General features: G+C 57.0%; 1 protein-coding gene across 1 annotated transcript in view; it reads left to right on the top strand.

Moving 5' to 3' along the window:
• Positions 1-881, top strand: part of SSR1 (signal sequence receptor subunit 1) — a 38701-nt gene extending 37820 nt beyond the window's left edge. The window contains exon 9 of the mRNA XM_040645028.1: positions 42-881. Coding sequence (XP_040500962.1) covers positions 42-66 — 25 coding nt within the window. The 3' untranslated portion in view covers positions 67-881. The remainder of the gene's footprint in view (positions 1-41) is intronic.
• The last annotated feature ends 11862 nt before the right edge of the window (positions 882-12743 follow it).

Below are 12743 nucleotides of genomic sequence, written 5' to 3'. Positions count from 1 at the left end.
GAAGCTTCTCCGGAGGTCACTGTCTCCCTTTGTTGTTTCAGACGCAGGCGGAAGGAGACGCACTGATGCTGTCAGCAGACCTCTCCTGCGGCCTCCGCCGTCTCCCGGTGTCCAGGTGCCCGGGCTGTGCACTGCGTCGAGGCTGCTGCAGGAACCCCCCGGACGTGCGGGTGCTGGAGACTGGCCATCCTTTCTGCACCGTTTTGCTCTTATGACACCTAGGACCGCCCCAACCTGCTCGGCTGGATCCTCCCCCAGCTCCCGCTGAAAAGTCGCCCCCGGGAATGGCTGTGGGACCAGGGCTTTGTGGTTTCTGAATAAGAGCTCTTGTGCCTTGTTTTGGGTGGAGAGTTCCTGGGAAACCGGGCCTCCCCTGCCCGCAGGTAGGACAGGGCTGTGGGGCCCCACCAGCGAGGACCGCTTCAACTGTGCGACCCAAGCAGTCGGTTCCTCCAGCCCAGCTTGCTGTTCCCCCATGACATAGACGGTGACGCGCTCAGGAGACGGCGGCTCCGGGTGAAGGGAGCTCACCAGCCCCTGGGACGTGATGGTTGTGACACACACCTTAGCAGCTTCCAGATTCATCTTCGGGAAATGGACAAAGACGAGCTGGGCCCGTAGGGGCCTCGGAGGCGGTTGGGCAACCACAGCGTGGCAGGGCCTCGGGAGCAGGAAGAGCTGAGTAAGGAACACTCCCTGGGAGTGCAAGGCCCCAGGCCCTATCAGTGAGTGGGGGGTCCCTCCAGCCCCCCAGAGGCCTGCTTTCCCTATGCTGGTGCTCCTCGTAGGCTCCCCGGGCTCTTTCCTAATGCCGAACCGAATCAAGTTGCATTGCATTGAGTTGAATTGGACTGAAATAAATTGAAAGGCCTACAAACAAATATGAATGTCTTGCTGAGTACCAGGCCCTGGGGCATCTCAGACCCGGAATACGGTCCCGTCTGCACCAGCTGGGCCTATGGCGATCATCCTGCCTGCTCGCAGTGGGAACACATTTGGGGCCAGGGGTGAGAAGGGGCAGGGAGGGAACGGGAGGCTCCAAGAGGAGACGCTCTCTGAGCTGAGCCTCACTTTGGAGAGAAGAGGAGGAAGGCAAGAAGGACGGTACAGACCAGGGAGCCAAGCAGATGGTGTTTGGGGAACAGAAGAGAGATGGCAAAGAAGCCGGTGACAGCTGTCCAGCTGAGAGATGACACAGACCTACACGAGCATAGACAGAGTGTCACAGAGAAAATGCCTCACAGTCACCCAGAACATCCCCCACACCTAAAGCAGAATCCCAGGGAGCTGGCCCAGGAATCTGCATTCTAAAACCAACGCTTGGTTTCAGACTCACGGTCTAAATTCAAAGTTGAGCCTCACAGTCAGGGGGTGGGGCTGAGCCTCCGCCAGGTGATCAGTGCCCATGTCAAGTGGGTCATTGTCACACTTGGAGCAGGTCAGAACCCCTGAGGGCCCCTTAACACACAGATGGAAGGCCCCGGCCCGAGAGCCTGCATCAGCAGGTCTGGGCTGGGGCCTGGATATTTGCCTTGTTTTGCATTTGTTCCCAGGTGGGCTGTGGGGTTGCAGCTGGACAGCCAGTCTGAGGAGAGACCCCTCTGCCACAGTTCTGAGAACTCAGCCAGACTGAAGGAAGCCCACTGGCCCTTCGAGGCTCTGAGGAGTCAAGACAGTCATGAGATTCGGAGCACTCACATTTGATCAGATGTGTCTTCTTCTTCTTTTTTTAAAAGATTCATTTATTAGAGAGAGAGGGAGGGAATTCCAAGCAGACTCCCCAGCTAAGTGTGGAGCCTGACACGGGGCTCGATCTCATGACCCTGAGTTCATGACCTGAGTCGAAATCAAGAGTCAGACACTCAACTGACTGAGCCAACCAGGTGCCCTCCAAATGCGTCTTGTCTGTACTCCCATCCTCAGTTTCCCTCTGTGACAGAAACTTGCTTGGGCATGGGACAGACACCCCAGTCTCACTGATCTGGGGGTGGGTGAGCCTTAGCCAAGCAGCCCAGTGGTCTGAGCGGGGCATTCTGGGGCCCGGTGCTCAGGGTCATGCCGTCACCCAAGCTGGCCCTGCAGAGGCCTGCGGCTCTGAGCCGCCTGGAAGCATTTCAGGGGATTCACGGGATATCTAGATTCCTGTGACCAGAAGTGGTGGAGGTTTCCCCAAGGTCACAGGTCAAATCATCAGGTGCCCCTTGGAAGGGCTGTCAGGAGCAACTGTGTCAAACCACTTCCTGTTATAGATGCCAAACGCCCTGTCCAAGGCCACACAGCTCGGGTGACGAGGGTAGGAGAGAGGGTGGCGAACCCCTCTTCTCCTTACTACCTCACTGTCCCCCACAGGGATTCTGCCATTTAAATGGGCACATAGGCCGTCAGCATCCATTTTACCGTGAGGCACCCAGAGTTGAAAACCTTATTTGAAGATTTATTTCGAGAGAGAGAGTGAGTGCACTTGAGCAGGGGAGGGCCGAGGGGAGAGAGGATCTCAAGCAGGCTCCCCGCTCCTGCAGAGCCTGACGTGGGCTCCGTACCAGGACCGTGAGATCACGACCTGAGCCGAAACCAAGAGTCAGATGCTCAACGGACTGCGCCCCCCAGGCGCCCCGAAAACCTTATTTAAATGAACCCATGTTCCCACCCACCCCAAAAAGAAGTCAAGTCACAGGCATCTAGTCCCCTAGGCCAGGGGAATCTCTTGCTTTTCCAAAGAAACACAAACACAGAAAAGCTAAACACTTTATTTCTCTGAATTCTAAAAAGACATGTTTAATGAGAGGTGAGGGTAAGACAGTGAGACGACGGCAGACCGAGCTTCGCGCCGCAGGCGCCCAGCGAGCGGAGGTCCGTGTGACTTGTAACTCCTGGGGCCCGGTCTTGGGAACGTGGGCCTTGTTCTCCTGTGGTGAACATCAGGGTAACTATTCTCCTAGGAATGCTGGTAGGAATCCCTAACGCTTCTCGAGAACTTACCACACACCCGACCCTCTGCCGCGTGCTTTGCAAGCAGGAGCTCCTCCGCCATTTTCTCCCCTCCTCGAAGCCTATCGTGACCGGCTTGCGGGTGGTGTCAGGCACACGCAGAAAAGCCACCTAGGCAGCGTATTGGCCTCCTAGAGCTGCTGGGGGGCTTCGGTGACAGAAGTTTATTTGCTCACGGCTCTGGAGGCTGGACGTCCAAGATCAAGTGCCATCAGGGGTGGATTCCCTTGAGGCTTCTCTCCTTGGCTTGCGGATGACCGCCTTCTCCTGGGTCCTCACATGGCCTTCCCTCCGCGCACACGTATCCTTGGTGTCCAGGCGTCCGAATTTCCTTTTCTGATGACACCAGTCGGATTGGATTAGGACCCTCCCTGAGGGTCTCATTTTACTTCTATGACCTCTTCAAAGGCCCCGTCTCCTCATACAGTCACAGTCTGAGGTTCCGGGGGATACGATTGAACATGCGAATCCATGGGGGGACCCAATTCAGCTCATCACAGGCAGTATTTCCTTTACCATAATCTTGAATATAGATGTGATTAAGACCTTTGAACAATGTAAGAAGCTCTATCTCTCAAGCTTAAGCTGCCCTTTACCTCACGATCCAATTTATTTTATCTTCAGATAAATACGTCATATCTGCAGCCTCCAGACTCCTGGAAACATGTGAAGCCCCTTCTGTTTTTAGAATTTGAAGCAGCTTCCTGGTGAGCCTCTCTCTAGTATCATTAAAAACTGAATTCTGGGCCCAGAATTTCCCGGCTGTCACCACCACTGTGGCATGACAGAACGTGGAGGATCTTGTCCAACAACGCCTGGGACACACGAGACCCATGACTCCCACCAGCAAAGGTTCCTCACACACCCACGGGGCCTCAGGAAGCTGTGTCTCCTTCAGACAGTCCGGGTGTGGGAAGGAGAAGGGCTCACACCGCCTCCTGGAGAGGTGAAGGGGTGTCCGGCAGAGTCCACGACGCTTCTTGGGGCTTAGGTGGGGGGCACCACTGGGAGCTGCCAACAGAGGGACTGCACCCCCAATTGCAACCCCACTCCCCAACGCAGGGTCTCTGCTCCTTTTTAGAACATGGAAAACCCTAAAATGAATAGATAAGAGAGGTTTTGTATAACATGTAGAAAGAGGTACTTAGGTCAATTTAGAGGAACCATGAATCCTTTTCTCTATAATCAGAAGTAAAATTAAGTCCTTCCCCCCCCCCAGCTCTGTGAAATAACTATGGCTCCCATTGTCTGCACCGGGAACCCCTTGAAGGGGCTTCATTGTCCCCACATAATCCTGGATATGGAGACTATGAGGTTCATCTCCATGAAGACCTTAAGTACTCAGGGAGGCCTGGGGAGTATCATTTTAGGGGGTTAGTGCTTATTGGAAGCTCTGTATGCACCTTACATTCTGAGAAACGGGCCTGTTATACCCATTTTTGAGATAGGCCATCAAGGTCCAGAGGATCCCAAGCAATGCAGGTGGTGGGGCTGGGATTTGAACCCAGGGCAGTTTGGCTCCAAATCCCATAAGCTTTGCACTGTATCTCACTGCAGGATACCCGGAGATGAGTGAGTCCCAGCCTTCTGCACATCAGAAAGTTCCGGGGAGCTTTTAAGATTCTCAGTGTTGGGGCGCCCGGGTGGCTCAGCCGGTTGAGCGTCTGCCTTTCTGCTCAGGTCATGATCTCAGGATCCTAGGATCGAGCCCCGCGTCTGGCTCTGTGCTCAGCCAGGAGTCTGCTTCTCCCTCTCCCTTTCTCTCTCTGCTCTCTCTCTCTCACTTGCCCTCAAATAAATTAAAAATCTTCAAAAAAAAAAAATAATAAGACTCCCAGTGTTTAGCCCCACCCCCAGAGACTGATTCAACTGGCCTGGGGTGGGTGCCCGAAATGCAGAGTCTAAACAGTTGCCGGAGAATCCGAATGAGTAGCCAAGGCCGAGAACAAGTGCCTTCCAAGAAAAGCGGGAGGGAAGGTCAAAGCTATAAAATGTGCAGTCGGTGAGGTGAGTGGGAAGTCATTAACTGAACACTTGCATAGCTACCGGGCTGGGCCGCGTGAAAACTCCCCGGAGATGAGGCCACACCTTCCGTCCCCACCCATTGCCCAGACCACACAGCCCCTCAGGACAGCGAATCAGGGCTTGGCTTCCATCTGTGAAAGTACAGCTAGGGACTAGCTAACATGTGCAGGGCGCTGGGCTAATTTGGAAGAGACACAAAAAAGAATACTTGTTCCTGCCCTGTCCTTGCTCCTGGCTGAGGAGGCAGAGCTCAGCTAAAGAAAAAAAGAAAGGCGGTAAATAAATAAATAAATAACATTATATGATAAGAATCCAGTGAGTGATCTTCCCAGAAGGGCTGAGTAGTCTGGGAGGGCCTCCAGGAGGGGGCAAGACTGAGGAGCGGAACCCCATTGGAAGTCGCCTGGGGGCGTGGTCGTTTAAGGGCGCGGTGGCGCAGGAGACCGGGTGGGTTGGGCCGCGTTTGGGAAGTAAAGTTTGGGTGTCCTTCTCCCAGCTCCCGGGGCCACCGGAGACGTGGGGCGTGTGTACCAGCTTCACTTTGTCGTAGGGTCCCCTCCGGAGGGCCCCCCACGGCCACGCGCTGGGCCGAAGTGACGGGTGGGGCCTGGGAAGGAAAAGACAGGTGTCGCGATCACGGAGCAGGTGATGATAAGCCCGGTCTGAATGCCACTCCCCGCCACGCACAGTCACCAAGGCTCCAGTGTGACGTGGCTTCGCCTCTTCTGTTTCCTGCCGCTGCTGCTGGTGGCTCCGCAGGCGCACGAAGAGAGTTGCGGCTTCTCTGCCCCGGGGCTAACCTGGTCTTTCAAACTCCCACCACCCCACCCTCCGCCTTTTCCACCTGGGGGCGGGGCTGGGGGTGGAGCACAGGCCCCGCTCCCTCGTCTGCCACATTCGGGGGAGGGGGTGGCCCGCCTCTGCTTCCCCAGGGCAGGTCTTCGGTGCCAACAAGAGCGGCCCTTGGGCCTTCTTCACGGGGCTGCTCCCGCCTGGCAGCTTGAGCTCTGCGGCCCTCCCCGCCCTTCCCGTCTCCCTGGGGGGAAGACCTTCCTGAGGCAGCTGGCTTTCTCATGCTGACTCTCCCTTCTCTGAAAACATCCAAATACCCAGGGGCTGACCCTGTTCTGGCAGGAGTCCCTGGCCCTGACTGCTCCAGGGTTGAGCGCTGACCCTGCCAGGCCAGTAATCAGATATGCTTGCCTGGGAATTCAAGAGGTGGCAGGGAGAGACCCAGAGTCCCCAGGGGCGCCCTGCAGATGGAAGGGCCTGGACTTCCGTGGCCTTAAGCCAGCCAGAGTCCTTTCCTGCCGGTTTGCATTCAAGAGACTCGGCTACTCCTACTGGTCGGTCCTTCCCTGCCAGCCCATTTCTCCCTTTTGGGCTCACCTGCCTCCTGCCTGGCCTCCAGACTCAGCCCTCCCAGCCCTGGGTGAATGCAGTCAGCAGCTTGGGTCACTGCATTGAGCGCCCCCATTCCTAGACACTCGAAGATGGGTAGAGTGCCGTGAGACTTGTCTCGAACTGAGCCACATTCTGTGTTGCAAAACCAAGCAGCAAGCTTCCTGCTCACCAGAGTGCCTGCAGATCGGCCCTCCCTGGGCCCTGTCACCAGTCTCCCCAGGGCTGCTCTGCACCCCCATCCCACGCTACCTCTGCACTCCATTTTGCTCTTTGCAGACAGCTTCTGGCTTCCTGGAAACAAGGAGGCCTTCTAACCGGAATTTCTCAACTTCCTCCTCTCCCTGGTGGGGTCATTGGTCTGCATTTTCCTCTCTCCCTGGGTCCCCATCTGTTCTTTAGACTAGGTCATCGGCCTGACAGCGCTTTGAATCCTTCCCTTTGTCCCTCCTCCTGGGCCCTGGTCAACCACTACCCACTTTCTTGCCTTGTCGGTGATACCAAACCCCACTGCCCCCAAACACAGACTCTTTTCCTTTATCCTTAAGTCTCCCCAGGCCCCTGCCATCCCCTCAGGTGACAGTGTGGCCTCATTCCTTCCTCGCTCCCCAAGCTCCCTGTCTTCACACCTGCATCTATCTCCACTGGGTCCCAGCTCCCGCCCTGGGGCTTTGGCCTCCCCCACTTCCTCCAGGGTGGCAGGAAGAGGTGGGCAGCAACCCTCCCGTTCCAGGACTGGGCGTGTTCACCCTCCATCCCATTTTTAGGCAGTGATATTCTCAGCCCTGCCTCTCCGAGCTTCCCTAGTGTTGTGTCTCTTTCTGGGTCTCTCTCCCTGTCTCTCTTACTTGTGATCCCATTCAGGACTGAAACTGCAGCTCATGAATGCGACTCAAAGCCCTCTCGGCTCCCAGCTGTCCCCTAAGCTGCAGACAGCCCCCCACTCCGGATCCCCACAAACTCTCCGCTCCTCCTGGTGGCAGCCCCCGAGGTCTCCTCCGGGGTGCTTTCCATCTCCAGGCCGTTCAGGGGCATCCAGCTTGCCGGCTGCTCCAAGACCGTGATGGGACCCAGAGATGAGCCCGAGGCTCAGGCCAGCCAGGAAGATGACATCCTGCTTGGCTGCCGGAACTGGCCGCTGGCTTTGCCAAGCTGTCCAATACAAGGTGAGCTGCTGCTGGGGCCGCCGTTGCTGCGGCGTGGGGGACCCTCCGTAAAGAAAGCAGAACGGGGACAGAAGAGGAGACAGGTGAATCCGGCTCCGTCCCTCGTGCATCCGCATGGGGCCGTGCGGGCAGGCACCTGCTCCCAGACTTCTCAGCGGTGGGGGCTGACTCGGTCCCGCCTTCGAGGAAGCTGGTCTGGTTGGGTTTTGGTCACTTGCTGTCAAAGTAGGCACCTCAAGCAAAACTGAGGCCACTCTGTCCCCGGCCACCAGACCCACTCCTCCTCGTCCGGCTTCCCTGGCTACGTTCGCGGCACCGTGTCCTCCGTCCGCCGGCGACAACTCCGACGTGCTGACTCCTCCCTCCTGAGTGACCCTTACACGTGGTGCCAAGTTGCATCTCTGCGTTGTTTCGGTCATTTCCTCACTGGCTCCCTGGCTCCGCTCTGCAGCTTGGACGTTTCTAGAGCACAGCCCTGAGACACCTACTGGGACGCCCAGTGGCCTTCACCAACCCGCCTTCGTCCAGAATCTAGGTCCGTGATCCAAGCTCTGCTCATTCCTTCCTTCATTACGCATGCGCTTTTCATGTCCTCGCTGTGGGTCGGGGGGCGTCCCCACCTCCCCATCAGCCAGTAACCCACCGCCCTCTGGCGGGCCCCACCGCCCGCGTTCACGGCTCCCTGCACGTTCCCCGGGCCTCCCTGGCTGCCTCTCCCACCGCCACACAAGTGCCAGCCTGCGGGGCGCCTGGGTCCCCACCCAGAAGTGTCCCCCTGCCTCTGAGCACCCACAGCGCCCTGTGTTCCTGCACAAGTTGACAACACCGGTCCTTTACGGGGGTCGCTTGCCTCCATCTTTCCCTCCGAGATTTCTGGAGAGCGGGGTCTGCGTCTCCCTTGCCTTGGGATCCCCTACCCGTACCTGCCCCTCCTGGGTGCTCCCAGATACTTGCTGAGCGAAGGAAGGAAAAGCCACGCCTGAGCACGAGGCCTCCTGAGCTCCAGCTCCCCTCCCCCCATTAAATAAGAAACTTAAAAAAAAAAAAAACAAAAGACCCGACTATGCAGAGGAGAGAGGGAGGGATGAAGAGGTGAACGCGGAGGATTTCTCAGGCAGCGAAACTACCCTGGATGGTGGGTATATGTCCTTATACATTCGCCTGAACCCACAGCATGCACAACCCCGGGAGTGAGTTCCAGGGTGAAGGATGGACTCTGGGTGACAATGACCTGGCAGGTAGGTTCATGCTCTGTAACAACTGCCAGCTCTGGGGACCCCTGGGTGGCTCAGTCGATTAAGCGTCTGCCTTCAGCTCAGGTCATCATCCCAGGGTCCTGGGATCAAGTCCCGCATCGGGCTCCCTGCTCAACAAGGAGCCTGCTTCACCCTCTGCCTGAAGCTCCCCCTGCTTGTGCTCGCGCTCTCCCCCTCTCTCTCTCTCTCTGACAAATAAATAAATAACATCTTTTAAAAAACCCAAAAAACCAACTTCCAGCTCTGGCTGGGTGTGGATGCTGTGGGGAGGCTGTGAGTGTGGGGACAGAGGCATATGGCAAATCTCTGCACCTTCCTCTGTTCTGTTGTGAACCTAAAATGCTCTAAAAAATAGTATTTTTTTAATTTAGTGATTCATCATGTACATATAACACCCAGTGTTCATCATAACAAGTGCCCTCCTAAAAAAAAAATAAAGTCTTAAAAAAAGATAGTATATAACAGGGAACATTGGCATGGTATAATTCAGTTTCAATAAAAAATTAGGTGTTTTCCTCCTCTTGTATTTACTCCCATATCCTCCTCCATCCACCTCTGCTCACACCCTCCCTGGCTTTTGCTTTCACTGTTCCTTTCACGCTGACAGGGCTCCTCTCTGACTCAGGGGCAAAGCCTCCCCTTCTTCCTTCCCTCACCTCACAGACCAGCCCTGCCTCTCCCCTGCAGCATCCGAACTCTGGCAGTCAGCACTTACCTCAGGTGAAGGAGGGCTGGGCTGCCGCCCTGGTGCCAGTGAGCTGAAAAAGAAAGGCAGGGGGGAATGATCTGGAAGATTCTAGAAGGATGTGGGCAAGGCAGGGGTGGGGCAGTTCTGCTGGCTCGTCTGGCCCTTTCTGGGTCCCAGAGCTGGGTACACACTGCACAAGTCAGAGTTCTGTGCTTTCACCAAGAGCTCGGGGCAGGGCTTGGCAGGGACCTTGTGTGGTGAGGATGGGAAGGCCAACCCACCATTGGTGCCGGCTTGACTGCGCCTCACTGGTTCTGATCATGAAACGCGATACCACTCTCAGGAGAGCAGCAAATACAACTGTGTACAGACCAGGGCGAGCAACTAAGCCCTGGGCTTGAGGTTAGTGGGGGACAGCAGCCCCCAGGAACAAAGTGGCCAGGCCTGAGACACCAAGGGGTGCTGGGACCCATGGAAACACAGAGGCTGGATTCTGGACCTCCAAGAGAGGAGAATGGGCCACTAGGGGGTATTTAGGAACTTAGGAAGGTGACCTTCGGGCTGAGGGGCTGAGGCTGGGGCCGCTTCCTGGGAGCATACCCAGCCCAGTCACTCAGCTCAGTGCTTGGAGTTTAGTGCTCTGAGGGCGCCATCTTGAAATTCTTTATGATTCTATCTTTGAACTGGGCTTTGGGAGTGAAGTCCAATAGGACAAGGGAGCATGCACTAGGGGCTTGGGGGCTTGGGGGCTTGGCTCATGTGTGGTCCCGCTTTCCTCCGCCTCCTACCTTGCTGGAAAGGGGTCTTGGCTGCCTGCCTCCCCCACTTCCCAAGTGGAGGACGGGGGGCAGATGCAGGGAAGGTCGGTGTGTTGGAGTGTATGCTCCTCATGTTGGGGCGCTGGGGTGCAGTCTCAGCACCTGTAGGCACCTCTCCATGAGGATTCCCCCATGCCTGACACAGTGTGGCCTTAAATAGCAAACAAGAAACACCGTGGAGGCGGTGGGTGGGGGAGAGAAGGAAAGGGTTTTTTTCCTGCCTCTTGAACAAGGGCTTTACATTTTCGTGTTGCACTGGCTCCACAGACGACGTAGCCGGCCCCCCGTGGAGGGAGAAGCAGGTCCCAGAAGACAGGGCAGCCCGAAGTTCCAGGCAGGGGCGTCAGGAGCAGGCACCTGTTCCCAGAACACGGTGCCAAGGCTGAGCCCTGGCACAGGCTCTTAGAGGCTCCCTTCCTGGGGGTTGGGGTACGGCCCCAGGGTGAGGTGGGGTCCTGTGCTGACACAGGCTGGTGAGGAGCTACACAGGCTAGAAAAGCCCCCCAGGGGTACTCGGATGGAAGGTTCTGGTGCATTTCCTAGATTTCAGAGAGCGCATTTTTGCAAACAGTTTGGCTTAATGTGAGCCTGAGGGGCAGCCAGAGGTGCCACTGAGGAACCGAAGCAGGGGACCGTCTTTAATTTCTGGAGCTCTGATTTTTCAAACTTTCCTAGGTCTCAGAATTCTCTGGGGATTTGCTAAAAATGCATATGGCCGGATCCCACCTCCTGAGATCCTGAATCACTAGGCCTGACATTGAATTTTTAACAAACAATCCAGAAATTTCTCTTCAGTGGTTGGGTAATGCGGGTGGGGGATACCCACACTGAGGTGCCAGGCGGGAGGGAGAGAAAGCATCCGTCCATCCGGGAAGCCCTGCCCCAGCAGACGCCTCGTGGGGCAGAGAACAGCCGTCCCCCCACAGAGCCCGGCCCAAGCGGCCCGACCCTGACCCCACGTCCTGGTGGCCTTTGCTTTGCGGTGAAAGAGCTGGAAGAGGTGGGAATGCACTGAGTGACTGTGAGGACACCGGGATGGCGCCCACGTCACATTTGTGTTCCGGGTGTTCGACGGACAACACGTACCATCACAGGCACCCCACGACACCCGCGATCTGTCTTAGGGTTTTTCTGGCGGGCAATGGCATCCTAACAAGGCCACCGATGAGCTGGCCGGCCTGGGCGAATCCTTCCGGCCCCTGTCTTGGCTCTGAGACGATAAGGACTGTTTTTCCTTCCCAGCTCCCTGGGTGTGGGTGACAACAAGGGAGAAAACCAGAGGAACACTGCAGTGGGCACACGGCTGCATAAACACGTCCCAGATGAGGAAGGAGAAAAAAAAAAGTGGGGCCCCCCTAACACATAAGGATTCAACGAATGAAAATAGCATCTGAGCAGCGAGATGACTGCTTTACTTTTTTCCTTCCTTTTCTCCGGTGGTTCCCTAATTGTCTCCCCTGAGCAGGCAGCGATCGCTTTGATTTAAAAGGCCCATCCGGGAGCTGCCCGGGGCGCACCCCACCCTGGCCTCCCGGGCCCACAGCATCGGTTCCGCCCCGACAGCCAGGCGGCCCCGGGCGGCCCACAGCGAGGGCCAGACACGTCACTGCCGCGTGTGGCTGTGGCTTCAGTCCCCTACAAGCAAAACGGGAAAGGAGAGCCCGCTGCTTTCTTATTTGGGACACTGGCGCTGGCAGCCTAGCGTCCGAGGGGACTGTTCTGCTGTTACTAAAGAGCAACCTTCAATTTTCAGTTTAAAATAAACCCGGTCGCCCTTCCCATTTCACGGCCTCCCGGGGAGTTGCTGGGGGGTTGGGGTTGCACAAGGAGAGGCCCCAGGCCGCTTGGCGCCCAGGCGGGGAGCTGGCAGGCCGGGGCATGGTGGGGTCTCCTTCTTGCTTCTTGGCCCCTTCAAGGAGCCTTGGGCACCCATGAGTAGGGCAGAAATGCAGAGACTCCGAGGAGATTCAGACTTATGTGTGGGCCCATCGAGCGGCTGAAGCAGGGGCTGGGGGCGTTGCTGCCAGAAGGGCCCAGAATCCAAACACTCTAAAATCCTACCTGGGCTTCACGTCCCTCCTGCTGGGATGGTCTCTTTCTTTTGAGCGCGAGCCTCCAGCTGTGTTCTCGGGGACCCAGCTCCAGGCTCCGGCTCCCAGGTCAGTGTGACCCACGCCCCCAGGGCTCTTGCCGCTGTGCGGAGGCTGACTCCTGGTCTGTGGGCCTGAGAGGCTCCTTGTGGCAAGGCAGCAAGGCCCAGACCTCATGCCAGGTTTGCGGGCTGCACTGCGCCCCCAGCAGGCCTGGTGGAGGCAGACCCCAGCCTTCACTGCAAGGGGGGAGGCCGTGAGGCAGGCCCTTCCTAAAGGCCTCGAGGTGCCTCCCTCCCAGCAACTCCGGG

This window comes from Ursus maritimus, unplaced genomic scaffold (genome assembly GCF_017311325.1).
Source record: "Ursus maritimus isolate PB19 unplaced genomic scaffold, ASM1731132v1 scaffold_30, whole genome shotgun sequence".
In the NCBI taxonomy this organism is placed as follows: Eukaryota; Metazoa; Chordata; class Mammalia; order Carnivora; family Ursidae; genus Ursus; species Ursus maritimus.
The sequence above is the reverse complement of the archived record's forward strand: the minus strand, read 5'-3'. Positions and strand labels throughout refer to the sequence as shown.